This window comes from Chionomys nivalis, chromosome 20 (assembly GCF_950005125.1).
Source record: "Chionomys nivalis chromosome 20, mChiNiv1.1, whole genome shotgun sequence".
NCBI lineage: Eukaryota > Metazoa > Chordata > Mammalia > Rodentia > Cricetidae > Chionomys > Chionomys nivalis.
In genome coordinates, this window is record NC_080105.1 from 5,514,369 (window position 1) to 5,538,244 (window position 23,876).

The window sequence follows — 23,876 nt, forward strand, 5'->3', positions numbered from 1 at the left end:
TGGACGGGCATTTCGACCTATTGTCGCCGCAAGCCAACCTGGCCTAGATAACCGTCCAACCAGAGGCTGCGCTTCCAAGATTTGCTCGAGCTCTGCGAGCAGCAGCCCCGCCCCTGTGAAGGGTTTGGGGACATGGGGGGCGGGGATGGGCCTGCGCCAGGATTAAGAAGGGCTTGCAGCCCGGAGGTGGTATGGGAGGCGAGGGATGTGTTCTGTCTGGGACAGGGTCTCTGCCAGCTTCTACCTCCCGCCGGGCCGTGTGTCCCCTCTCTGCTGACCTTTCCGTTCTGCAAACAGACTTCCAGATGGGGAAACCGAGACTCAAAAAAGGTCAAAGCTGGCATTTGACCAAGAGGCCGTGTCAGTCCAGAGTCCTGGGAATGAAACAGTAGTGTCGGAGCGTGGGAGCTAGCGAATAGGAATTGTATCCCTGCAGTGGGGTCTCAGCCACACCGAGACTGAGTCCTAGGAGAGCTGGAAGCCAGGAAGCCAAGGCTGAGCCTCCTCCCTCCCAGGCCTTGGGCTCAAACATTGGCCAGCATCCCTTTTACACACAGTAAGTCCATCGATTATTTACAGGCACAAGCGGCCGTTTTAGAGGGTGGGTAGGAACCATAGCATAGTGACAACTTCAGAGATGCTCATGTACAGGCTTCACGTGGTTGCAGGCAAGCTGGGCACCTTAGAGCAATGGGGAGTCATGAAGGGTGTGTGAGCAGGAGTCCAGATCTGAGCTGCGGGGGCGGGGAAAATTCGTCTAGGCCAGCCTGAGGGATTAAACTAGCCAGGGCAAATTCATAACGCACGAGTTTTCCAGATTGCGAGGAGCTAGGACTCGAGGACATCCGGGCTGCGCGCCAAGAGGAGAAGCCTTGGCTGCGGTAGCGTAGAAGCCGTCAGCCGGCTGCGTGCCAGCTGCCTGTCCCCAGTGAGGGCGACTGAAAAGGCCAGCAGCCACTTCCCCCAGCTGAAGCCAGCGGCGTCACCGCCACCCTGGAGCGCCCTCTACCAGTGTCCCAAGCGAAGAACTACAGCTCCCAGAAGACGAAGACAGATTGTCGTACGCACGCGCAGATTGAGGAGTCGACACTCTCTCGCCATCTGCTGGTCGTTTCGGAGAACTACACGCCACTTAAGACAACACCTGTTTGTCATCATGCACAGGCGTGGAACTACAACTCCCGGAGTGCCACGCGGCAACACATGGAACTACATTTCCCAGAGGCATTGTCGCTGAGCCCACGGTCTAGGAACTGGCGGCAGCCGGGACAGAGTGACCCGCCCCTGGACATGGCTTTCCTAGCCAGGACTTTTGGGTGCTCCGCCTGCAGATCGGTGGCCCAGTTTGGTGGCAGGTAAGTGTTGAGGGGGTACCTCGCTCCAGATCTCGACTACCACGCGCACTTACGGAGCATCTTTTGCGTACACGCTGTTTTGTTTGCCCTGCGCGTTACGAAGTTGAGGCTCAGGCCGAGCAACGCGTCGGGGTCACACAGCAACCATTCTTGCCATTTCTCTGGTCCCACAGGTGGCTCCAACCCCGGGTCTGGATGGGGCTCCCGGACGCTTGGGGGCTCCCCTCCGTGCAGCAGCAGACCCGCGGCCGCACGCGTGGGAACGAGTACCAGCCCAGCAACATCAAGCGCAAGCACAAACACGGTTGGATCCGCCGGCTGAGCACCCCGACCGGCGTGCAGGTCATCCTCCGCCGCATGCTGAAGGGCCGCAAGTCCCTGAGCCACTGAGGAACAGCGCCCGGCGCCTGCGGGAACAGACTCAGACGCCGGTAGAACTGACCGAGGGCAAGAAGTTGGGGGCCGTCCCTTCCTAGGCTTTTGGAGTATGAAGAATTCAGAACTTGCAGAGCCCCCAGGTCCCGGAACAGCGGTGGCGCCCCCTCCTGCGTTATCTCTGCAGTTTCTGTTCATGTTTCTGAAGGCATCTTTGTAAGCTTGGCTACTTAAAATATCACACCACCCCTGGTGATTCCAGCCATTCGGAAATATTACCGGCTCGCTAATAAACATTCCCGTTTCTAGGCGCGCTGCATGTATACTAACATACAGCTAGCTCTGTTGTGGGGAGGGGTCAGGGATCTGGGGCCCCTGCTGTGAGGTGGGCAAGGCCTTAGCCCCAAGACTCCATGTCCCACACAAAGTGCAGACTGACTTCTGTTTGGCCTGATGTCCCCCATCTTGTAGTTAGCAAATGATTGTCCTTTTACGGTGTGCATTCCTGGGATTGAACACAGGCACTCCACAAATGCCTTTACCTGCTGAGCCATGTCACCAGCAACCCCCCACACGCTTGTCATGAAGGGACTCTAGTGGGTGATGTGTATTTAGAACCGGGCAGTTGAGAAACACGGGGATCAGATCTGAAAGTGGAATCATAGGGACAAAGGACCTGAAAGAGGATACGTGCCTGGCTTGGCTCTTGACAACAGAGCAGTCAGGGAAGGCTTCCTGGAGGAAGGGACTGAGTCTGCAGAAGGGATTGGTTGGGGTGAGTACCCACATAGGTGGAAGACAGCAAAGGGACCTGGAATTTGGGCTCCTGAGGTAGACCTAAAACCTTGGGCCACTGGGGGACTGCAGCAGCTATTGGAGCCAGACTGAGCTGCTCGCCTGTCCCAGCAAGCACGCGATGGGGGCAGGAGGGTGAGAAGTTCAAGGCCATCCTCATCCGTGCAGCAAGTTCAAGACCACCCATTCCCACATTTTTTAATTTTAGATTTACTTATTTTTATTTTGTGTATATGTTTCACTTATGTCTTAGTTTGGTTTCTACCAAAAGCAGCTGGTGGAAGATTTATTTCACCTCAGCTCACGGTCCATGGCTGAAGAATACCAGGCAGGATCACGGAAGCAGAAGCTGATGCAGAGGCCATGGAGGGGAGCTGCTTACTGACTTGCTCAGCCACCTTTATTAGAGAACCCCCAGGACTACCAGTGTTAGACCCCGACGTCTGTACTGTGTGCTATACAGTGTTACGCCTGTAGCTCCCATGCCAGGAACTAGGAGACTTAAAAACACACGCATACACAGAGAGAGACAGAGACATGGTCTCTCTTGATACAAGAATGCTAAGTTTATTGTGCTCAGGGGAAGCTTATATAGAGCTCTGGCCACGCCCCAGTTCTCAGGATCTTTCAGCTGCAGACTCACCAGCCTGCCGTCAAGGTCTCGTGCTCAGAGTGGAGAAAAACAAGTTGGGTGTTTTGGTTTTTTGGGTTTTTTTTTTTTCAAGACAGGGTTTCTCTGTAGCTTTGGAGCCTGTCCTGGAACTAGTTTTTGTAGACCAGGCTGGCTTTGAACTCACAGAGATCCGCCTGCCTCTGCCTCCCGAGTGCTGGGATTAAAGGTGTGCACCACCACTGCCGGCGAAAACAAGTTGTTTTGCTCAGTTCACTCCAGCAGGCAAAGGGTCTGAGGCCTGAGGCGGCAAGATCAAGGGGGCGGGGCAGGGATCTACAGCTTCCAACACACCAGCCCAGGGATGGATCCACCCACCATAGCCTGAGCCCTTCCCAGCAATCAGTAAAATCCCCACAGGCCACGTGGTTGCTGAGATTGTAACGTTGGGTCATCGGGAAGGGTACCAAGTACTGTAAACCACTGAAGGGTCTCTCCATCCCTGAGACCCTGTCTCTTTAAATAAAAAGGTGGCAAGGAGGCTTCTTTAAGGGTCACTATTGCAGTGATGAACACCATGACCATAAACAAGCTGGGGAAGAAAGGGGTTTTTTGGCTTACACTTCCACATTACTGTTCATTGAAAGAAGTCAGGGCAGGAACCTGGAAGCAGGAGCTAATGCAGCGGTCATAGAGGGTGTGCTTACTGTTTTGCTCTTCATGGCTTGCTCAGCCTGCTTTCTTACAACACCCAGGATCTCCAGCACAGGAAAGTCATCCCCCAGGGTAGGCTGGATCTCCCAGCAATCACTAAGAAAACGGCTGCGCAGTAGTAGCAAGTGCTTTTAATTCCAGCACTCAGGAGGCAAAAGCAGGCAGATCTTCGAGTTCAAGGCCAGCCTGGGCTACGTGAGGCCGCACTCAATGGTCAAGCTGAGGACCTGAGCTGATTCTGGAGCCCATGTGAAGGTGGCTAGGGTACAGCCTAATCTTGTGTAATCTTAGGGTACAGCCTGATCTAGGGTACAGCCTGATCTAGGATATAGCCTGATCTAAGGGTACAGCCTGATCTAGAGTACAGCCTGATCTAAGGGTACAGCCTGATCTAGGGTACAGCATGATCTAGGGTACAGCTGTCCTCTACCTTCCACACGCTCAGAGAAACAGATCAAGAAGTGAGCTGGAGAGCTGCGAAGACACAGTGCCAAGCCTTGCCTCCACACCTCTGCTTGTACACACACAGCACAAAAGCACAAGTCTGTTCTGTTTGGTTTTGGTTTTTGCTTTTGGGGGGTTGGTTTTTACTATAGTGTGAGCTGTCAGTTCAAATTCAGTAGCTAGTTCAGAGACTGCATGAAAATTCAAGTTTGAAAGCATGTCTTTCATTCCAGCACTTGGGTGACAGAGGCAGGTGGATCTCTGTGAGTTCGAGGTCAGCCTGGTCTACAGAGTGAGTTCCGGGAAAGCCAGAGCTACACAGAGAAGCCCTGGATCAAAAAAATACATTAAAAAGTAGGCTGTCCAGACAGCTCACCTCGTAAGAGCTCGCACCACCAAGCCTAGTGACCTGAGTTTAAACCCTGGAACACACAGGTGGTACTGGCTCTTGAAAACTGTCCTCTACATGAGGACCGTAAATTTAAAAGTTTTATATAACAATGTTTTAGAAACAGGTATTTCTCCCTCAGAGCCCCTCCTAGTCTCTTTTTTTTTTCTTTTGGTTTTAACCAGACAGGGTTTCTCTGCGTAGCTGTCCTGGAACTCGTTTTGTAGACCAGGCTGGTCACAAACTCCGAGAATTGCCTCCACCACCTGGCAGGCTGTTAGATTTCTTTTTTGTTTGTTTGTTTTGGTTTGGTTTTTTTTTTTTTTGTTTTGTTTTTTCGAGACAAGGTTTCTCTGTAGCTTTGGAGCCTGTCCTCGAACTAGCCTTCTGAGTACTGGGATTAAAGGCGTGCGCCACCACCGCCTGGCTAGGCTGTTAGATTAAGCCGGGGAAAAGTTGCCATCTACTGCAAAGTCTGTCACTAACAGGACATCCAAGAGATGAGGTTAAAGGCGTGTGCCACATTCACCTGGCTTTCAAACCGCCCAATTTTTTAGATTTTCTTAAATCCATGTTAGCTCTACCTAAAGCAAAAAAAAAAAAAAAAAAAAAAACACCTGCCATCCCAGGAATTTGGGAAGCTGAGGCTGAGGCAGGATTGTTGCACGCTCAAAGTCAGTCTGTATTATGGCGTGAACTCAAAAATAAACAAAAGAATCTGTAGGTTGAGACTCAGCGGAGAAAGTCGGGAGTACAAAGGCCTTGTTACAGGACATCAAGCCAGCCCCAAAACGAGAGGAGATCTGCGGGACCACGAACGAGAAGAACTACAACTCCCAGGAGACGTCGCGCGCAATCTCCGCCCACTTCCGGATCGCAAGCCCCTTGCATTTCAAGTCCCGGGAGGGGTTTGCTCCTTCAACCGAACTCGACGACGAAGGCGGAGGTGTGCAGACCAATGGCAACGCGCGTGAGTACGGATGGCCAATGGGAGCGCGCCGGGCGCGAAGGGCGGGGCCACACGCAGGCCAATGACGCGCGGCGCTGTCGCCATCAGCGTGAGCTTCGCGGCGACTGGAAGTGGCTGTGCGGCCGCGACTGGGAAGGAGGCTGCGGCGGCGGCGGCGGTGGCGGCGGCGGCCGGGACGGCGGAGGACACGGACGATGGTGAGCGCGGCCGTGCGGCCTCCCCTTTCGCCCGGCATGGCGTCGCGGGTCCCTCCACTGTCCCCGAGACCCCTCTCCCGACCCCCTCTTAGTCTCGGTCCCGCCCCTCTCTCTGACCTATGACCTCCGACCCCTCCGCGGGCTGCCCTGCGACCCTACCCCGGCTCTTTCTTCTACCCCTGACCCTAGTTAGGCTTCCAGGCTCTGACAACTCTTTCATTTCCGGGTCGCGACTGTCGTGTGTGTGTGTGTGTGTGTGTGTGTGTGTGTGTGTGTGTGTGTGTGTGTGTGTGTGTGTGTCCCCGCCCCCCCCCGCCCCGGAAATCGCTTAGAGTGGGGTGGGGTCCCTCGAGGCCCCCGCTCCGGACTGTTCCTCGATGAGGCTCCTCGGGTTCCGGGCGTTTGAGGGGCGGGTCTGGGCAGCTCGGCTGCGAGGGGGCTTGTCACCATGTCATGCAGGGCTTTGTCACCAAAGGAAGTGCGACATCGCGCCAGACCCGTTTCCCAGGTCCCCGCCCCTCTCTGTCGATCCCACACTTGTTCTTAGCGAGGGAACAGCTTTGTCTACCTCTTTGCAAAATGAGGGTGCCCACCCCTTAGAATGAGGCACCGGCAGGGGCTAGCACAGAGGCCCGCCCATAAGATGAGCTGGGGAACATCCTCCCCTCGCTTCACCCCCAATCTTCAAGAGGGGTGATCCCTGTGACCTGATGGGCGCTCCTGACCTCAGGAGTCGTGGTCCCTCCCCGTGGTTCTTTGGGATGAGGGCTTCTCTCTGACCCAGGGTGAAGCCATACCTCAGATTTGAGCAGAGGAAGAGTCCAGATCCTAGCCCACACTCTGAAGAATAGTAATGAGTCATATAGAAGAGGTCCTGGAAGGGGTAAACATGGCTGTGGGGGTCCCTGTTTCACCTCTGCAGCCTTATTCCCTGTACCAAGACTCTCCCCAGGGCACCCACCTGAGCCTGCCACTTCTCACTCAGGCCTGTCCAGCCTCCTCCCTACCCCTTCCCACCCCAACCCTTTGGCCATCTTTAATTCACCTAGAATCAGGGGTTTTCAAAGACACCATTTTGTACACTTTGTAACTTATGTAGCATCCTGGGGCTCCCAGTGGCAGAGTCTGCTCCTGGCTTCCATTCAGGGGCAGTGCCCTTTGTGACCTCATCCCCAGCTGCTCAGCAAGCCACACTGCCTTGTGTTCTCTTCCTCTGGCTCCCAAGTTCCTGCTGCCCCAGGACCTTTGTACCAGCTTTGCCTCCCCTATAGCACCTGGCCTCCTGGAGCACAGCTTCTGTTGACCCCAAAGGCCCACGAGGGAGCTGGCCCCTTGTCTTGAGGCCTTATTTGTCAGCTCACTTGAGGAGGCCCCATCTTTTCTTTTTAGAAGTGTAGACAGATACATGGCCCTGCCCTGCCCTGAGGGACCTCTGTTCCTACTTTCTGCCCTGACTGCCTTGACTGCCACGCTGAGCTGTGCTTGGAGGCGGCAGTGCACTGCACAGGGGTGCAGCCTGGAGAGGAAGCCACTTAGCTTCCAGCAGGCCTGGATTTGGTGTGGTGTCATTGGGTCCTCTCCGAGCTACGCTCCAGACATGTACTGCAGTATGGGACAGCTCAGGCAGGTGTCTGAGATAGTGGGAGAGCTGTAGGGCATGTCCCAGATGGTGGCACCCGTGTCACAGTCAGTGCCAGTGGGAAGAGGCGAGACTGGGTGTCCCTGTGGCGCTGGAGTGGGATGGCAGCTGTGGGGACATAAGCAGGGCAGCTCCCTTCTACATGAGTGCCCCAGGGCAGCTCCCTGAGCCCGGACTAGCCTCGTTCTGCCACCAGGCCACACACAGCACCCGCAGGGCTGATGGCCCCAGACGCCTCAGTTCTGCTCTAGAGCCCCCCACCCCTCAAGTGTGTACTAATGGCCTGGCCAGGATACCCTGCAGGTCAGGGGCACTGGACCACAAGACAGAGAACAGGTACACCGCAGGGCGGTGGTGGCACACGCCTTTAATCCCAGCACTTGGGAGGCAGAGGCAGGTGGATCTCTGTGAGTTCGAGACCAGCCTGGTCTACAAGAGCTAGTTCCAGGACAGGCTCCAAAACCACAGAGAAAGAAAGATCATGTCTCAAAACACAAGATGGATAGCTTCTGAAGACAATGCCTAAACGCAAGCTCTGGTCTCTACATATGTGTAAACACTGAGGTATACACACATTCATATATACAACTAATAAAATTAAATCACTTTAAAAAAAAAAAAAAAACAGGTACACTGAGGCTGCCTGGCCACATTCCAGGCCAGCAGAATGGTGGAGGGGGGCAGGGGGGGCAGGCATCTGCTTCACCATAAGGTCAGCCAGGCGGCCAGACCTGAGCTTTAGCAATGTCACAGGGAAGCAGTAACATGGGCCCTGTGGCCATCTATACCGGGACATCCACAGTGACGTCTTCCAGGGATCACACTACCCCTCCCCAGACCCGAGTGACATTTGGAGAATGAGCGAGCGAGGTGGGCTCAAGGCAGGGCCACCTGCCCAGCAGATAGCTCCCTTGGTGTCTGTTGTGGGACAGACTCCCAGGCCAGGCACCCGAGTGCTGGAGCAGTGGGTGTGCACCACCGAGCCCATCTTCTGAAATAGTCTTTTACTTCTTTGGCTTGTTTTTGATTTTTCGAGACAGGGTTTCTCTGCAGAGCCCTGGCTGCCCTGGAACTTGCTATATAGACCAGGCTGGCTTCAAACTTAGAGATCCCTGCCTCTATCTCCCAAGGGCCGAGATTAAAGGCCTGCACCATCACTGCCTGTCTTCATTATTGCTTTGGTTGTTGTTTTGAGAAGGGCCCTGCTCTGGCCTCATGGAGTGGAGATGGCAGGCATGCACTACTGCGCCCCAAGGAAATGCCCCTTTAAACAGCTCCCGTGGAGACGGCTGGGCAGGCCTGATGGCGGAAGGAGTGAGTGTGCACATGGTAGCACACGTTACCCTCCCCACACAGACACACAGAGCACAGTGAATACATGTAGAAGAAATACTCTATAAGCGGCCAGCCTCGGGTTCCCTCTGGCCTGGTCACAGGTCATGGGAGACCCCTAGGAGAGCAGTGGGGGACCAGGCAGCCCAGGTGTGTTCTCAGACGGCATCAGAGGCCTCACACCCACCCCTGTCTCCAGGCAGACTTTCTGAAAGGCTTGCCCGTCTACAACAAGAGCAACTTCAGCAGGTTCCACGCGGATTCCGTGTGCAAGGCCTCGGTGAGTGTGGGGCTGGGAGTGGCATCCCTGTCTTGAGGGCAAGGGTTGCCAGCTAACCCCCCCCTCCCCATTCACAGAACCGCCGTCCCTCAGTGTACCTGCCGACCCGAGAGTACCCATCAGAACAGAGTGAGTACTGCAGCGCCTCGTCCTCCGCAGCAGCCAGGAGGGGCCAGGGTGGCCCAAGCTGGTCTGTCCTCCCTGCAGGCCAGGTGGGGTGACCCCTGCCATCTGCGTATCAAGACTGTAAGCTGGGACCGAGCTGGGAGATAGAGCCCTGGGCTCCATCGTGAAGTGGGCGAGCTGAGCACACCTATCCCAGCGCTCTGGATGCTGAGGCAGGGGAAGCGGAGTTTAAATCTGAGTGTAGATCCCTGGAACCCATGTGAAAGCCAGGCGCCTTGGCAGGGGTCTGTAGTTGGAGTCTGCCCCACTGGGCAACCTAGGACCCACCAGCCTGGCACAGAGAACAAGAGAGCTCAGCAAACAAAGGGAAGGTTGAGGGCCAGTGCCAAGGTTGATCTCCAGCCGAGGTCAGTGTGCACCCACATGCCCACAGAGATCACAAGTCAGAGTCTTTGTGGCTGTGGAAGTGGGGGAAGCAGTGACCATACTGGGCCTGTGGGCAGTGGTGTCCAGGCCATGGTCCCTGTGGCATAGGAGAGCAAGGGCCTAGTGCTTGTCTGTCAATCAAGAGTCTGGAAGCCAGATATGGTGGCACACACCTCTAATTCAAGCACACGGGAAGCAGAGATGCCAGCCTGGTCCATAGAGTGAGGTCCAGGTCAGAGTTATATAGTAAGGCCCTGTCTTAAGAAATAAACAATCCAAAAACATTGATTTCCACAAGATGGCTACCAGGCCTGAGAATCTGACGCAGTCCCTATAATCCATATGGTAGGAGGAGAGAACTGGCTCCCACCATTGTCCTCTGACCGAAACATGCACCCCCCAGCACAAGCTAAAAACCATGCAAGGGGCTGCACAGACTCTTGGGTTAGCTATGCTACAGGGGACTGGAGCCCAGGCCCAGCACCACAGCGCAGCTCACCAGAGGACCCAGAGCCCTCTTGTAGCTTCGTTACACACAAACACACACACACAATTTAAAATAATACAAGTAAATCCTTAAAAACAGATCCATCCAGGAAAGGAGCAAGGCTCATGGGCAGTGCAGTTCCCTGGCATGGGTGAGGCTGTGGATTCGTCCTGAGCACCCAACCTCGCTGTAGCCTGACGTGGGTACTTCCTCTCGTGTTGTCTCAGGAGACGGGAGGGCTCTGCAGCAGGGTGCTGGCCTGAGTTCCAGAACCTTGGCTCCATCCTTGGTACCAAAACCAGGACAAAACCCAAGGGTGTTCCAAAGCGAGCTGCCCAGGGCAAGTCCTAGCCAGGAGCCTGAGAATGGAGCCCCGGGTGGAGCAGGGCAGCAGTTCCCGAGGCTGCGCTCGGCTGTGTTCAGAAGGGAAGCAGCAGTCTTCTCCTGCTGCTGAGTTTGCACCCAGGAAAGTGAGGCAGACCTGGAGCCAAGGCGGAGGTCGTAGCACCTCCACCTTTCTCACGCTCTCTCCTTGCTTCTCAGTCATTGTGACAGAGAAGACGAACATCCTCCTGCGCTACCTGCACCAGCAATGGGACAAAAAGGCAAGCTTCTTGGCTGGGGATGTTTGCGTGGGGCCTTGAGGGCTGAATAGAAGTTCTTCAGGAGACCAGTCCTGGGGGAAGTGTTCCAGTGGGTGTGTGCTCGTGGGCTCCTAGCGCTGGGGAGCGTGGGGATGAACTTGGGGCTTTCTTCATCGCACAGCTAGCGCCCAGTCGTCAAGCTGAGTCTCTTGTTTCTGACATTTTACTGTAATGGTAAAATGTATTTATGACATGGTACATGCCTGACACCCCAGCATTCAGGAAGCTGAGGGTGCTCGGGGCCAGCATGAGTCCAGGGTGGCCTCATACAGTGATCCTGCCTCTGACTCCTCAGCCGTTGAGATAGTATGTAAAAAAAGCACACCCATGCCGCCTGCCCGAGTTACCGTGCAGGGTGTCCCCATGGGCTGGGCATGGTGATGATGCAGGGGCATGAGGATCTCTGTGTTTGAGGCCAGCCTGGTCTACATAGTTTCAGAACAGCAACAGCCAGAGCTATGTAGAGACCCTGTGGGGTGGGGTGGGGTGGAGTGGGGGAGTGAGGGAGAAAGAACCATGCTATTGGTTCTCCCATGCTGTCCTCACTGTCCTCACTCCAGCCTCTCCCGCTCCACCCCTCCAGAACGCTGCCAAAAAGAGAGACCAAGAACAGGTGGAGGCGGAGGGCGAGAGCTCAGCGCCACCCCGCAAGGTGGCCCGGACCGACAGCCCCGACATGCCCGAGGACACCTAGGCCCCACACAGCGCCCCACATCTGTCTGCTCTGTCCGTTCCTGCCCGCGTGTGTAAGCGCAGCCTGCCTCCTACCCAGCCCGCGCCCTCCAACCTCATAGGACCCATGTATTTATTTTCCTTGAGTTTTTATTTATGCTATAACTCGTGTCAAGCATTGGTTAAAGGGACGTCAGGCCCAGCGCCATGAGGTGTCGGTAGATGCTTTTTTTAAAGCACAGTGGTGTCCCCCAGCCAGCCACCCACCAGAGACAACGCCAGGGTCCAAAGTCCGGGGCGGCCTGGTCTCCCAACAAGCGAGCAGCCTTCGCACGCTCCTTCCCGTTCCCACCCACAGGCCGGCTGGGTCTCGGTCCTGGAACCTCCCGGGGCCCTCCCATGCCAGCCCTTACTCTGAGCCCACACCAGGGCAGGAGAGAGCCGGCCCTTATGGATCTTTCTCTTAAGTCATTTTATCATGGACTAGCCCGTGCTCCTCCTCCATCCCAATAAAAGGATCTTTCCCACTTCATCCAGCGTCTTTGGTCCACACACCTCGGCTGGAGCCACTGGGACCGGAGTGACTGGCATAGGACTGACTGCCGCACCTCCTTGCCCAGGGGTCCTTGGGTTCACATTTCCCTGGGAGACAGTGCCCAGGACTGTGGCACAGGGCTGACAGCCACCCATCATGGGCATCATGTGGGAGGCCCGCCTGCCAGCACTAGTCTCTGGCCACTGGAGGCCCCTGCACCAGCCAAGCTGGGCCCAGTAGCCTTAAGCTGGGGAAGACTGCTGGGGGTTGAGGTGGCCCCACTGTCCTGAGGGTAGGGAAGGAAAGTTCCCTGGACTAGAGTGGTTGTGCACCCTCAGCTGTGGCATGGTACACGCCGCAGGTAAGAGGGCTTCTGGAGTCCCTGCTTGTGGGCAAGGCCCAAGGCTTCCATGTTCCCCAGGAGCTATCGCCCCACTGTGACCCCAGTAGCACCCCAGCCTCACACAGTGACTGGATCCTGGCAGCCCTATTAACCCTTGTGCGTCCTAACCCAAGCACCCCGCAACGCCCTTCCTCCCTGTGCCCTGTCTCAGGTGGCATCCACTCTCATAAACACACTGGGGTTCTGTCTCCCTCTGCCTTTGCTGTGCACGGCTGTGCAGCCTCGGGAGCACCACTTGAGCTCCCAGGTCCCTGCGGGCTGGCCAGGATGACCTCTGGACCAAGTCACAGTGGGCTGTTACCGGTGTGGATCCTCTGTTCTGGGCACCCTCATGAGTGCACCATCCCTAAGTCCCATCTGGCGTAAGGTGCGACGTGCGTGCATCCGGACCCAGGCCCGAAATCGCCATCCTGATGGGTTCCCTGGGCCCTCTAGAGGCCTCATCCTGGGAGAACCGGGTGCCCAGCCACCGCCTACGGGTCCCCGAGGTCTCCACCGCTCTGACCTCGAGCACTGTTGAAATAAACTTTTTATTGCATTTCTGCCGTTTTACAAAAATATGACAAAATAAATTAAAAACAAATAAATAACCGCCCATCCTGTGTACTTTTCTGTTCTGTGGGGTTCCGCTCGTGGCCCCCATCCTGGTCGACGAAACGGCAGGGGCGCGGCGGGGCTAGTGGCGGGCTGCGGGCCAGCAGGCGGGCTGCGCGGGGCGCACGGGGGCTTCCACGGGACCCGGGACGCGGGGCGGGTTGTCGCCGCCGCAGCCCCAGGGCGCGTCCCAGCGCCAGCAGCCAGCGGGCGGCGAGGCGAGCCCTGCGGAGGGAGAGCGCGGTTCGCGGGGCCCCACGGTGCCCACGGCCCTCGCGACGCGCGCCCCGGTTAAGGCCTGTGACCTGCGTCCTCGGGCCGCGACTCCGGCTCGGCGGCCGCGGGCTCGTCCCCGGCGCTCCTGTGCGCGCGCCCGCCGCCCCCGGGAGCCCCGTTGGCCGCGGGCTCGCGCGCCGCGAAGGCGAAGAGCTTTCCGGGCCGCGGCGGGGACGGGCCGCGCTCGGGCGCCTTGAGGAAGCGCAGGCTGAGGAAGGCGGGCAGGCGCGTATCCGCGGGCGAGCGCGGCGGGGGCGCGCACCCGGCGGGCGCGGGCGGCCGGGCCTGCAGCGGGATTATCTGCTTCAGCCGCAGCACCGGGCCGGGCGGCAGCAGCGCTCCGGGCCGTCGGGGCCGCTCGCCGCCCTTGGCCTTGGCCGCGCCGCGCTCCGCCGCGGGGTCGGGACCCGGGGCCTCCGCGCGCGCCTCCTCGCGGCCGCCCGCGTCGCGCTCCCGCCGCGCCTGCTGCTCCGCGTGCCGCTGCCGCTCCTCCTCCTCGCGCCGTCGCCGCTGCTGCTGCTGGAAGCGCTGCTGCGCCTGCCGCTCGTGCCGCTGTGGGGAGACACGGCCTGAGCGCCCCGAACCCCTGACACCCGGTGCACAGAGAGCAGGGCATGTGGGGAGGCTGTAGACCTCAAAGGAACTGCTTCCTCCCTTCTCCTTTTCTTTGTATGTTTTTGATACAGGGTTTCACTGTGTAGCTGGAATTTAGAGTTCAGAATCTTCCAGCCTCAACTTCCCAGGTGTGGGATCACAGGAATGAGCCACCACTCAGGGCCCGTCAATTAAAACTCAGTTTGGAACTGTTGAGGATCAGCAGTAGAGCCCCAGCCTAGGATCCCCCCAGTGAGGCGGTGGGGGCGTGGCCCGGGTAGAATGACAGCCTAGGATCCCCCAGTGAGAAAGTAGAGTGACAGCCTAGAATCCTGGCTCCGGGTTGGAACGCTAGGAAAGTCTTCCCTAGAAGGTGCAGCTCCTTGGCCCTTCATGCAGTTTGCAGAGGGGTTTGGAAGAGGCAGACGGGCAGTCTGAAGAATGAGCATTCTTGAGAGCTTGGAGCTTATGCCATCAAGAATCTAGACAACACCCGCCCATGTGAGCACCCACGAAGGATTGGCTCCAGGACCCAATGTATGGTACAACGGTCCCTTCTACAGTGGCACCCTGCTTGCTATCTGCTCACCCCTTCCTGTAGACTTGAAATGTCCCTAGATGGGGCTGGAGAGACAGTTCAGTGGTAAAGAGCACAGACTGCTCTTGCAAAGGACCCCAGTTCAGTCCCCAGCACCCTGAATGTAGCTCACAACCATCTGTAACTTCAGTTCTAGGAGGAAATATGACGCCCCCTACTGGTTCCCAAGGGCACTGCATGCACAAGGTGTACATACACATGCAGGCAAATCATTCGCAACAGATAAAATAAATCTAAAAAAGAAAGTCTCTAGGTGATTCAGTGGGAATGTTGTATAAACAGTTGTTTTGAGGGGCACTGTAATCCCAGCTAACTGAGAGGCTGGGATGGAGCCCCAAGCCTGGCCTGCACAAGACCCACTAACAGCATGCATAATTAAAAAAAAAAAAAAAACTAGGTGTGGCGGAACATGTTCTCAGAAAGTTAACACAGGCATTGCAAATTTGAGGCCAGGATGGGCTGGCTAGGTCTCAAAACAAGAAGGAAAATGCAGCAGTCTGTGCATTGGTACACATGCAAATCCTGCTGTTTTCTCAGAGAGCACAGCATAGCCCAGCTGACCCTGAGCTCCCGTCCACCTGCCCACCCCTAGGTGTGGGCCTGACAGCTATACACCTCCACACTCTACAAATACTGGGGACTTTCCATCCAAGTTGATGGAATCTTTGGGTGCAGAACCTGAAGTGGGGGGGGCTGGGATACTCCCTCTGCTGCCTACGGTTTTTTACTAGGGACTCAGCCTAAAATTTATTCCCTCCTGAAACCGCATCAGCCGGACCCCAGTCCTGTACCTTGAAGGCTTCTCGTCGCTGGTACTCCAGTTTGGCCATCTCTTCAGCCACCCAGCCAGGGATGTCAGGGATGGTTGCGTGGATGAGGTACTTGACCAGCAGAGCCAAGTGCTGTGGGGAACAGAAACGGGGGCTGCGGGCTCAGGGATGCCCGACTCCTCCGCCCAGCTCCCACCCCAGGGACAGACGCGGGGGCTGCGGGCTCAGGGATGCCTGACTTATCCGCCCAGCTCCCACCGCGTGGGGGGAACCACCAGCCGCACCTCTAGCACCACCACAGACACGATGGCCGCCTCTGGGCTCAGCCAGGGAAACAGGCGCTGCAGCTGGCCACACTGGCCAATGAGGTAGCAGTTCACCACGATTGCCAGCACGCCCATGGCCTCCATGACCTTCTGCAGAGGAGGCAGGAGGTTCAGGGAGAGTTCCCTACAGGGGCTGCCATCCCCTCTGGGCCTCGCCGACAGGCCCACCTGCCATTGGCCAATGCTCTCCACTCGCTGTCCAAAGGGCCGCTGTAGGCCGCTGCATAGTTTGAAGGCATCGCTTCGGATCTCAATCAGGTTGTTGACGAGGGCGCACAGGGCGGCCAGGGGGAAGGCGGAAGAGAAGAACACTACGTAGCCGAACTGCACAAACATCTCCTGGTAGTCCTGGAATGTGTCCTGAGGACAGGGGCTCCTGTCAGGCTAGGCGCTAGGCCCAGGCTCGCTCCCTATTTCCAGACTCTGCCTGCACAAGTCCAAGGGCCACTAGCGGGCTCTCGCGCTTACCACACCAAGAGTCCCATGATCACCCTGACACACCCGCCTGCGAGCCTGCCTCCCTCTTCATGGGCACTGGTGTGAAACACGGGTTTACGATGTGTTACATTTGTTTACGCTGGGGAGCACTTGCTAATGATGCACAGATGTGTTTTTCAAGTCAGGGTTTCTCTGTGTCACAGCCCTAGCTGTCCTGGAAGGAGCTCTTATAGACCAGGCAGGCCTCAAACTCACAGAGATCCGCCTGCCTCTGCCTCCCGAGTGCTGGGATTAAAGGCGTGCGCCACCACTGCCCGGCTGTGTTGCATTCTTTATGTTGCATTTGTTTAGCTCTGTGAAGCTGTGATTCTTTGCCTGCCTAAAACACCTGATTGGTCTAATAAAGAGCTGAGCAGTCAATAGAGAGGCAAGAGAAAGATAGGTGGAGCTGGCAGACTGAATAAATAGAAGCAAAAATCTAGGAGAAGGAAGACCAAGGAACAAGAAAAGGAAGGAGAAGAAAAAAGAAGGGGCCAGTCACACAGCCAGACATGGAATTAAAAGGAAAGAAAATATTAAAATATTTACAGGGATAGAGAAAGATAAAAGTCCAGAGGTAAAAGGTAGGTGGGAAAATTTAAATTAAGAAAAACTGTCTAGAAAGAAGCCAAGCTAAAGCCACACATTTATAAGTAAGAATTAAGTGTCTGTGTGTGACTTATTTGGAAGCTGAGTGGCCGGCCCCCAAAGAGTAGAAACAACAATGCTCTCCTGACCACATGCTTTTTCTGTCAGCAGCCCCCGGGCGGGGGCAGTGTGCTTCTTTGCATGGTTTCCTCAGGTGCATGTGTGTAGGCAGGGCGTGTGTGAGAGCTCGTGTGGAGGACAGAGGTTAGCTGCAGATAGCCTTGTCGTTCTGCGTGTGGTTCAGAGCACGTGGATACGAGAACACAACTTTGTCAGTCCGTTCTCTCCGTCCCCCATGGGTGGAACTGAGGTCGCCACGGCTTCATGGCAAGTGCCTTTACCATCTTAGTCCTTATTTTCTTTTTATTTATTTAAAATGTATTTTATTGCCGGGCAGTGGTGGCGCACGCCTTTAATCCCAGCACTCGAGAGGCAGAGGCAGGCGGATCTCTGTGAGTTCGAGGCCAGCCTGGTCTACAAAGGGAATTCCAGGACAGGCTCCAAAGCTACAGAGAAACCTTGTCTCGAAAAACAAACAAACAAACAAAAAAAGTATTTTATTTATGTGTGTGCGGATTCCTGTGTGCGTGCAGGTGTCCAGAGGCTAAAAGCCATGTTGGATCGCTTGGAGCTGGAGCAAGCAGCTTTTCTGAGCGGCTGAGAGAAGCCAAGAACTCCGACAAGCAGCCCTCTTCCCCGCTGAGCCAGGACTCCAGTCCTAGCTCTGGCTGTCCTGCAACTCACAGAGATCCACCTGCCTCTGCCTCCTAAGTGAAAAGCTTGTGCCAACACTGCCCACCTCCTGTTTATTTTTTTAAGGGAGGGTCTCCTGTAGCTCAGGCTTGCCCAGTACTTAGTCCACATCAGAGAAGGACCTTGACCTTCTCGACGCCCTGCCTTCAACTCCCAGTGCTGGGATGACCAGCATGTGCCTCCATGCCCAGTTTATGTGGTGCTGGGGATGGAGCCCAGGGCTTCATGCATGCTAGACAAGCACTCTACCAACTAAACTATCAACACAGCCCTGTTTGCTTCTCTTTCGAGTTTCTTGTTGAGCAGGCTGTCCTCTAACTCCCAGCCTTCATGCCTTCACCTCCCAGGAGCCAGGTTGGCAGAGGTTCTGCCCTCTCACCTCATACTTCTTCATGCAGCTCTCCAGCTCTGCCTGCGTGAGCTGTGGCGAATGCTCCTCCTCTGGTGGGTCGATCCATGAGGACCTGTTGCTCCTCCTCTGTCTCCCAGCCGTGTCCCCGGAGCTGGTCTCTGAGTCTCCACCTCCATCAGGACCCTGGTCGCGGCCCTCGCCGCTCGCGCGACGGAGCAAGATGGTGGGGGGCTCTGGCCCAGGGCTGCCGGGAGGCCCCTCTGGCTCATCGTCTTCCTCGGCCAGAGTAAACACGCCAGGCTCCAGCCCTTTCTCCACCATGGTGGGGCTCCCCTCTTCCAGGAGGCCGTCAGGACCTGGGCCTGGCCTGCGTCGCCCAGCGCCCCGCTCCGCAAAGCTGACCTTCTTAAGGCGCAGCCCGCAGTCCAGGAGGCCGCCTTCCTCGCCCTCGTCCTCCTCGTCCTCCTCGTCCTCCTGGTCTTCCTCCTCCTCCTCCTCCTCCTTGCCACCCCGAGGCCCATCTGGGACCTCTCCGCCTTCCCCTGCCGGCCTCCGCTCCACCGCTGTCTCTTCCTCTTCCTCCGGCGCCCCGCAGCCTCCACCCAAACACCTGTGGCTCCCTGCTCCTCCCTCATCAGCCTGGGCCTCCAGGTGCCCTCGGGGGTCCGGGCGCAAGGGGTTCAGCAGGCCCAGCAGGACCCGGGCCAGTTCCCTGATGGCGCGCAGACCCAGCTCCCCGCGGCCCAGCCTGCGATACAGGTGCGGCTGCAGCACCTCGCGCACATTCTGCAGCAGCTGCCGGGTGATGAGCAGAGTGGCCAGCATCTGCGGACGGAAAGAGGCCGCGTGGGGCGGGCGGAGCTGGGCACCGTAGGGTCACACCCTCAAAGACGCATATGCCCTTCCAGGTGGCTCCTGCAGCCCCTGGACAACCCTGGACTTGAGACCGCAGCTCAGCCTCAGAGACACAGCCAACCAGCGGACTGGCCAGGAATCTCAGCTCATCTATCTCCACCCTGCCCAGGCATTGCCTTGGGCCCTGGACACCTTGGTGGACCTTCCTCAGCCTACACGGAAGACCCTTTTGCGCATGCACCCTATGCTCGCCGTGCCCCACCCGCAGCACAGCCACGCTGCCCACACCGTGGGAAGGCTCGCCACCTGCCCGTACTTTGGCCCGGGCCACGAGCAGGAAACCCCGGAGGGACAGGAGGAGCAGGCGGAACCGCAGGGCCACGAGCGGGACCAGTGCCTCCCGCAGCTGCCGCTCGAGGCTCTGGGTCAGGGACAGGAGTAGCAGGAGCTGTGGAGGGACCAACGGGACAGGTGGACGGACAGATGGGAGAGGGGAACGACGGGAAGAGAGAGGACGCACGGACAGACGGACAAAAAGGAGAGAAGGATGGAGGAGGGGAGGGAGGGGCTGGAGAGCCCTGGACCCCTTACACGGGCCCGTCCCCAGGAGGTCAGAGTGCTGCGTCTGGGGTGCTGGGCAGGCCCTCACCTCTTTCAGGCGGTCCATGTCTTTGAGGTAGAAGCCGATGTAGAACAGACTCAAGTACGAGTTGACAAACTGGAACTGGGAGGCAGGCGGCCTGGGTCATCCTGCAGCCCCGCCTTGCGGGTCCTCCAAACCCCTCTCCCATCCTCCTAGCCTCTTTGGACATGCGTGTTCACTCACCAAGACGACTTTGATGATAAGGTGCCTCTCGTAGGCGCTCTCTAGCCGGTAGTTCTCTAGGGGCCGAGGAGGTGAATGAGGGGACACTCTGCCCCTCCCGAGAGCTATGGGGATCCCCAGGACGGTGGGGACTTCCCCTGCCTGCACATACCCATGTCATTGAGCCACACAGCCAACTTCTTGTAGCCCTCAGCACTCACACTGACCAGCAGGGCCAGCATGACCTTGGGCAGGAAGCGAACCAGGCGGGGTAGTCCCTTCACGCTCAGGACCAGCTCCTAAAAGGGGCAGGACAAGGCAGGGGGCTCAGGCGAGTGAAACTGGGCCGGGAGCTCAGTGGGCAGAGGGTAGGGGAAGGGTGGGGGCTGTGGGCTTACCTGCAACTGGAAGCAGCCAAGCATGAGCACAAAGACACAGACAAGGCAGGCCAGGCACAGAGGCAGGCTGACGAGCAGCTGGAAGAGCAGTCGCTTCCAGGGCGGGTAGTAGAACTCCTCAGCCCGAGTGATGGGGCTGATGCGTCGGACACCCTGACAACCAGCAGAAGGGGCAGTGTGTGAGACCAGGGGCCACACCCACCTCCTGATCCTAGGAGCCCCGTTTCCCTTGGCCAAGCCATTTTTCTCACAAGAGACAACTCTTCTCTGCAGCCTTCTCAGAGCTCAAATCCAACCCCTTCAGGCGCACACTCTCCTCTGATGGCGCCCATCACACACCCCAGTGCCCTTCTTCTGCGCAACATTCTCGCCTTTACAGCCTTGTCTGAATGTTGAGCCTCAGCCCCAGACTGACCCTGAACTGGGGTCGTGGCTCCTCCACAGCTTCCCCGGGTGAATCTAATGTCCCCCACTTGTAGGCTAACTCTGCACCCCTCCGTTTCCACTCCTCCAAGAACAGTGTCGACCAGATCACGTTGAAGAGAGCGAAGACAACACAGGAAACATCCCGGCTTGTCTGCAGGTGACAGAGGAAAGTCAAATCAATGACACAGCCAGCCTATGGAGGAAGGCCTCCTAGGCCACCCCCAGTCCTGCCCAGCACCTCCCAGTACCTGATCGGCTTCAGTAAATGTATACAAAACAGAGCCAAAGACAGCAGGGTAAACCATTGCCGACGTGTAGAAGCCCAGCCATGCAAAATACATGGCGATCTTCACCCCAAAGTAGTCACAAATGTCATCTGCCAGGGGACAAGAGAGGCTGGGTCACCTCCAAGAGTCTCCTGGGACCCCAGCCCACTCCCCAGCCATGAATCCACACCTAAAGGCTGGTTTTCACACACGGCCTGCACCCAGGACTTCATGAGACGATTCAGAATGCGCTGCTCGTGGACCGGAAACACCTGCTGTATGATGCCTCGGGCAGCCAGCTCCGGGACTGCAGGAGGAAGAGAGAGAATGATCCCTGCCCCTGCACCGTATGGACAGCCCGGGCAGCCCACCTTGGCTGGAACCAAGTCATAGTTTGGCCTGTTCTGAAGCCTATAGAAGGCTGGGAATGTGGCTTGTTTGGCAGAGCGCTTGCTTAGCATACACAAAGGCTTGGGTTCCATCCCCAGCACGGCATAAGCTGGGTGTGGTGGCCAATACACTGGGAAAGTGGGGCCGGGAGGGGCCGGGATTACGGGGAACCAGGAGGGTTTCAAGTCCCACTACAAAGTCCAGGTTGATCTTAAACTAACAAGCTCTCTGCCTGAGCCTCCCAGGGCCTGGGAGAACACAGGCATGTATGTCCTAACCATGCCCACCAAGTGTATTTTAGGATTTAACCCCCATTTCTGGCCCTGAATGTCTAAGAAATGACAGGCTGGTGTAGAAACGTGCCTCACCACCGAGCACATGGGTGCTGTCCGTGGTCCTGCTCTTACCTTCTCTCACCTGGACCGCCTCTCCCAACCTTGCACCAGGTGCCCGGCGGAGGTCACGCCCACTGGATTCTTTGGATGCCCAACTTCTTCCTAGCCTCGTCCTAGCCCGTAAGCTCCGCCCTCCTACACCTATATTCTAACAGACACGCCCAGCTCTCCGTAGGTAATTGGAAGGCCGGCTCGCCCTGCTCACTGATTGGCTGGTCCTCCAAGAAGCGCACGTTGTGCAGCGCCTCCCCCTGCTTGGCCCGTAGGTTCTGCAACCAGAAGCGGATGATGCTCTGTCGCTCCTGTGGGGAGACGGGTGTGAGCTCAGCACGGAGGGCCGTGGGTGCAGAGACGCGGGCACAGGGCGGTCACCTGCGACGTAAAAAAGCGCAGCTCGCTCTCCACATTCTCGTAGATGAAGTCCTCTTCGCAGGAGAAGCTGCGGGTGCCCCCGCCAAACTCGGCCTTCACTGCCTTTCGCAGACCCAGCTCATCGGCTCCCCGGAGCAAGCTGTGGGCAGGACAGGGCATAGAGGGTTCGCATCACCAAGCTAAGGACGATTCGCCAGCCATATCTTAGGACAAATGAATAGTGGGCACAGTTGGCCCTCAGAAAGGTGACAAGGCCAGAGGGAGGTGGAGGCAGGGGACTCGCCTCTCATATGTGGCTGTGACAAAGAAGGCATAGGCACGCGTGTGGCGGTGGTGGCGGACTTGCACGATCAGCTCGGGGATGCCCACTCGGATGTGATTCAGCAGCCATAGCAGCGTGTGGTCATCGGTGGTGTCTGCCAAGGAGCACAGGGACCCACAAGTGCCCACTTCACATTTCTGCCAAAGTGGCAGAGGCTGCATCAGGGCCCAGGACAGGCAGGTGTGCATACCTGGGAAGGTCATGAGCACGTCACAGTCCTCGGTGGGTACCGTCTTCATCCATGCCTTGTGGGATACCAGGTAGCGGCCAGCCTGCAGGAGCCTCTTTCCAAATAGTTTATCTATGGGGCAGCGTGGCAGGTCCGGCTGAAATCGGGCCTCTCCGTGGACTGACCGGCCCTCATCAGAGCTCTCGAGGGCGGAGCATCCTCAGCCTGGGCTGCTCTCCTCTCTCTACATCCCCTGCACCAGCCAGGCCCTTCCCCCTAGGTCCTGCCTTAAAAATCTTACTCATGGTTGAGGCCCAGCTCCGCCTCCCAAACCGCAATCAATGGGGTGCCCACAAGCAGCCTTGTGCGCTTCTTGGTAAGACAGCGCGGTCCTTAAAACAGCTGCTCAAACAGAGTGAAGTCCTTACTCCCATTTCACAGGTCACCAAACTGAGGCCCAGAGTGTACCCAGACGCTCAAGGTCACCTAACCGAGGTGGGATTCGAACCCAGAACTGTCCATATTACCCCGTTTCCCTGTGCTGGGAGTCTCCAGATGGCAGGGCTCACACCAGCCAGGCTGGGGCTGTCAGAGGGGCGTGTCCACGTCCCCGCAACGGGGACCCCTCAATACAAACGCTCTGCCCCAACCCCGCGTGCTACGCCGCAGCTGCAGCGCCACTAGGAGCGGCCCCTGGGCCACACGCCAGGCTCGGGATGTGTGACCCCTATGAGCGTCCCCTGCAGCCCCAGGGCTCACCCGTGCACCTGTCCCGGTGCCACCCGCAGCTCACGTACCCAGGACTCCAGACGCAGGCGCTGCAGGCTCGCCCTCCGGCGGGGGCCTCTTCCCTCGCTCCCCCTCCAGGGTCGCGCCCCCGGCGCCCGAGGCTGCCTCGGCCATGGCGAGGACAGGGCAGGTCAGGGGCTGCAGGACGCCCGGGCGCCGGGGGGCAGCGGGCTCATGGGGACCGGAGTGGCACCACCAAGCTCGCGGGAGGAGACAAAGGCCGCTCTCGCCCGCCCGCACCGCCCGCCGTCCCTGCGCTTCACTTGATTGTCGTCCCCGCCCGAGCCAAACCTCGATTCTCCTTCCCAGCCCGCGCGTCACTCCGAGTCCCTCAGTCCCGCCCGCCTGGCCACTGCTTCCCGTCTCCGCCCGAGTTGTTTTCTGAGCTTCCTTCCCACCCGACCACTTGGATCTCTGGTGCTTGTTCCCGCCCGCACTCACCCTCACTGCCTCCGTTTACCCACCCACAGAGTTCACGTGGTGTGGAAGCTGAGCTGGCCGTGATTTCCTTACTGCAGGATGTGGGAGCAGGAGGATCTTGTTGAGTGGCATTTCTGAGAACTCAACTACCACAACAGGAGTGTCAGTGACGGAGCCGGTTCAGCCTGCCCCAGGGCCTTTGCAGTAGAGTTCACCTGCCTAAAACGCGCTTGTCACCCTCTGCACCCACGCCAGCCTCCACAAAGGGATCAGGATACAGGGGCCGAGTTTACTAAATAAACATGGTCCGGAGCCTGCAGAACGGCTCCCTTCATCAAGGTGCTGAGAACCTGAGTTTGTGTCCGTGATCCCGACTGTGGAGAGCCTATGCCCACAAGAGCACCCCCGGCATGGCGCGCGCCACCTCACACAGAGATAATGCAATAAATAGTCCGGCCGAGGGCTGAGGTGTCAACGTGCAGCAGAGAC

At 57.6% G+C, this 23,876-nt stretch overlaps 3 protein-coding genes across 6 annotated transcripts; 2 read left to right on the forward strand and 1 right to left on the reverse strand.

The window, feature by feature from the left end:
• Positions 1-183: 183 nt before the first annotated feature.
• On the forward strand, positions 184-2,033 carry Mrpl34 (mitochondrial ribosomal protein L34). Its single transcript, XM_057752735.1, has 3 exons — positions 184-556; positions 818-1,355; positions 1,529-2,033. The coding sequence occupies exons 2-3, from the start codon at positions 1,204-1,206 to the stop codon at positions 1,743-1,745; spliced, it is 369 nt and encodes a 122-aa protein (XP_057608718.1). The 5' UTR covers positions 184-556; positions 818-1,203; the 3' UTR covers positions 1,746-2,033.
• A 3,682-nt stretch (positions 2,034-5,715) lies between these two features.
• On the forward strand, positions 5,716-11,986 carry Dda1 (DET1 and DDB1 associated 1). The gene is made up of 5 exons (XM_057752422.1): positions 5,716-5,848; positions 9,019-9,099; positions 9,177-9,228; positions 10,682-10,743; positions 11,366-11,986. Exons 1-5 carry the CDS (start codon positions 5,846-5,848, stop codon positions 11,474-11,476), a joined length of 309 nt encoding a protein of 102 aa, XP_057608405.1. The 5' UTR covers positions 5,716-5,845; the 3' UTR covers positions 11,477-11,986.
• A 918-nt stretch (positions 11,987-12,904) lies between these two features.
• Ano8 (anoctamin 8) lies at positions 12,905-23,263 on the reverse strand. 4 transcript variants are annotated; one of them, XM_057752420.1, is made up of 19 exons: positions 22,976-23,263; positions 22,200-22,310; positions 21,971-22,103; positions 21,688-21,826; positions 21,521-21,617; positions 20,721-20,837; positions 20,513-20,640; positions 20,254-20,415; positions 19,839-19,991; positions 19,613-19,739; positions 19,462-19,517; positions 19,285-19,359; positions 18,952-19,083; positions 17,808-18,605; positions 15,719-15,910; positions 15,509-15,640; positions 15,246-15,356; positions 13,292-13,814; positions 12,905-13,211 (listed from the first exon to the last, which is right to left on the reverse strand). In XM_057752420.1, exons 1-19 carry the CDS (start codon positions 23,079-23,081, stop codon positions 13,069-13,071), a joined length of 3,435 nt encoding a protein of 1,144 aa, XP_057608403.1. In that variant the 5' UTR covers positions 23,082-23,263; the 3' UTR covers positions 12,905-13,068. The 4 variants fall into 4 exon arrangements, with proteins under 4 accessions (XP_057608403.1, XP_057608404.1, XP_057608401.1 ...); XM_057752421.1 differs by lacking the exon at positions 18,952-19,083; XM_057752418.1 differs by having other exon boundaries at positions 18,952-19,359.
• Between the last annotated feature and the right edge of the window lie 613 nt (positions 23,264-23,876).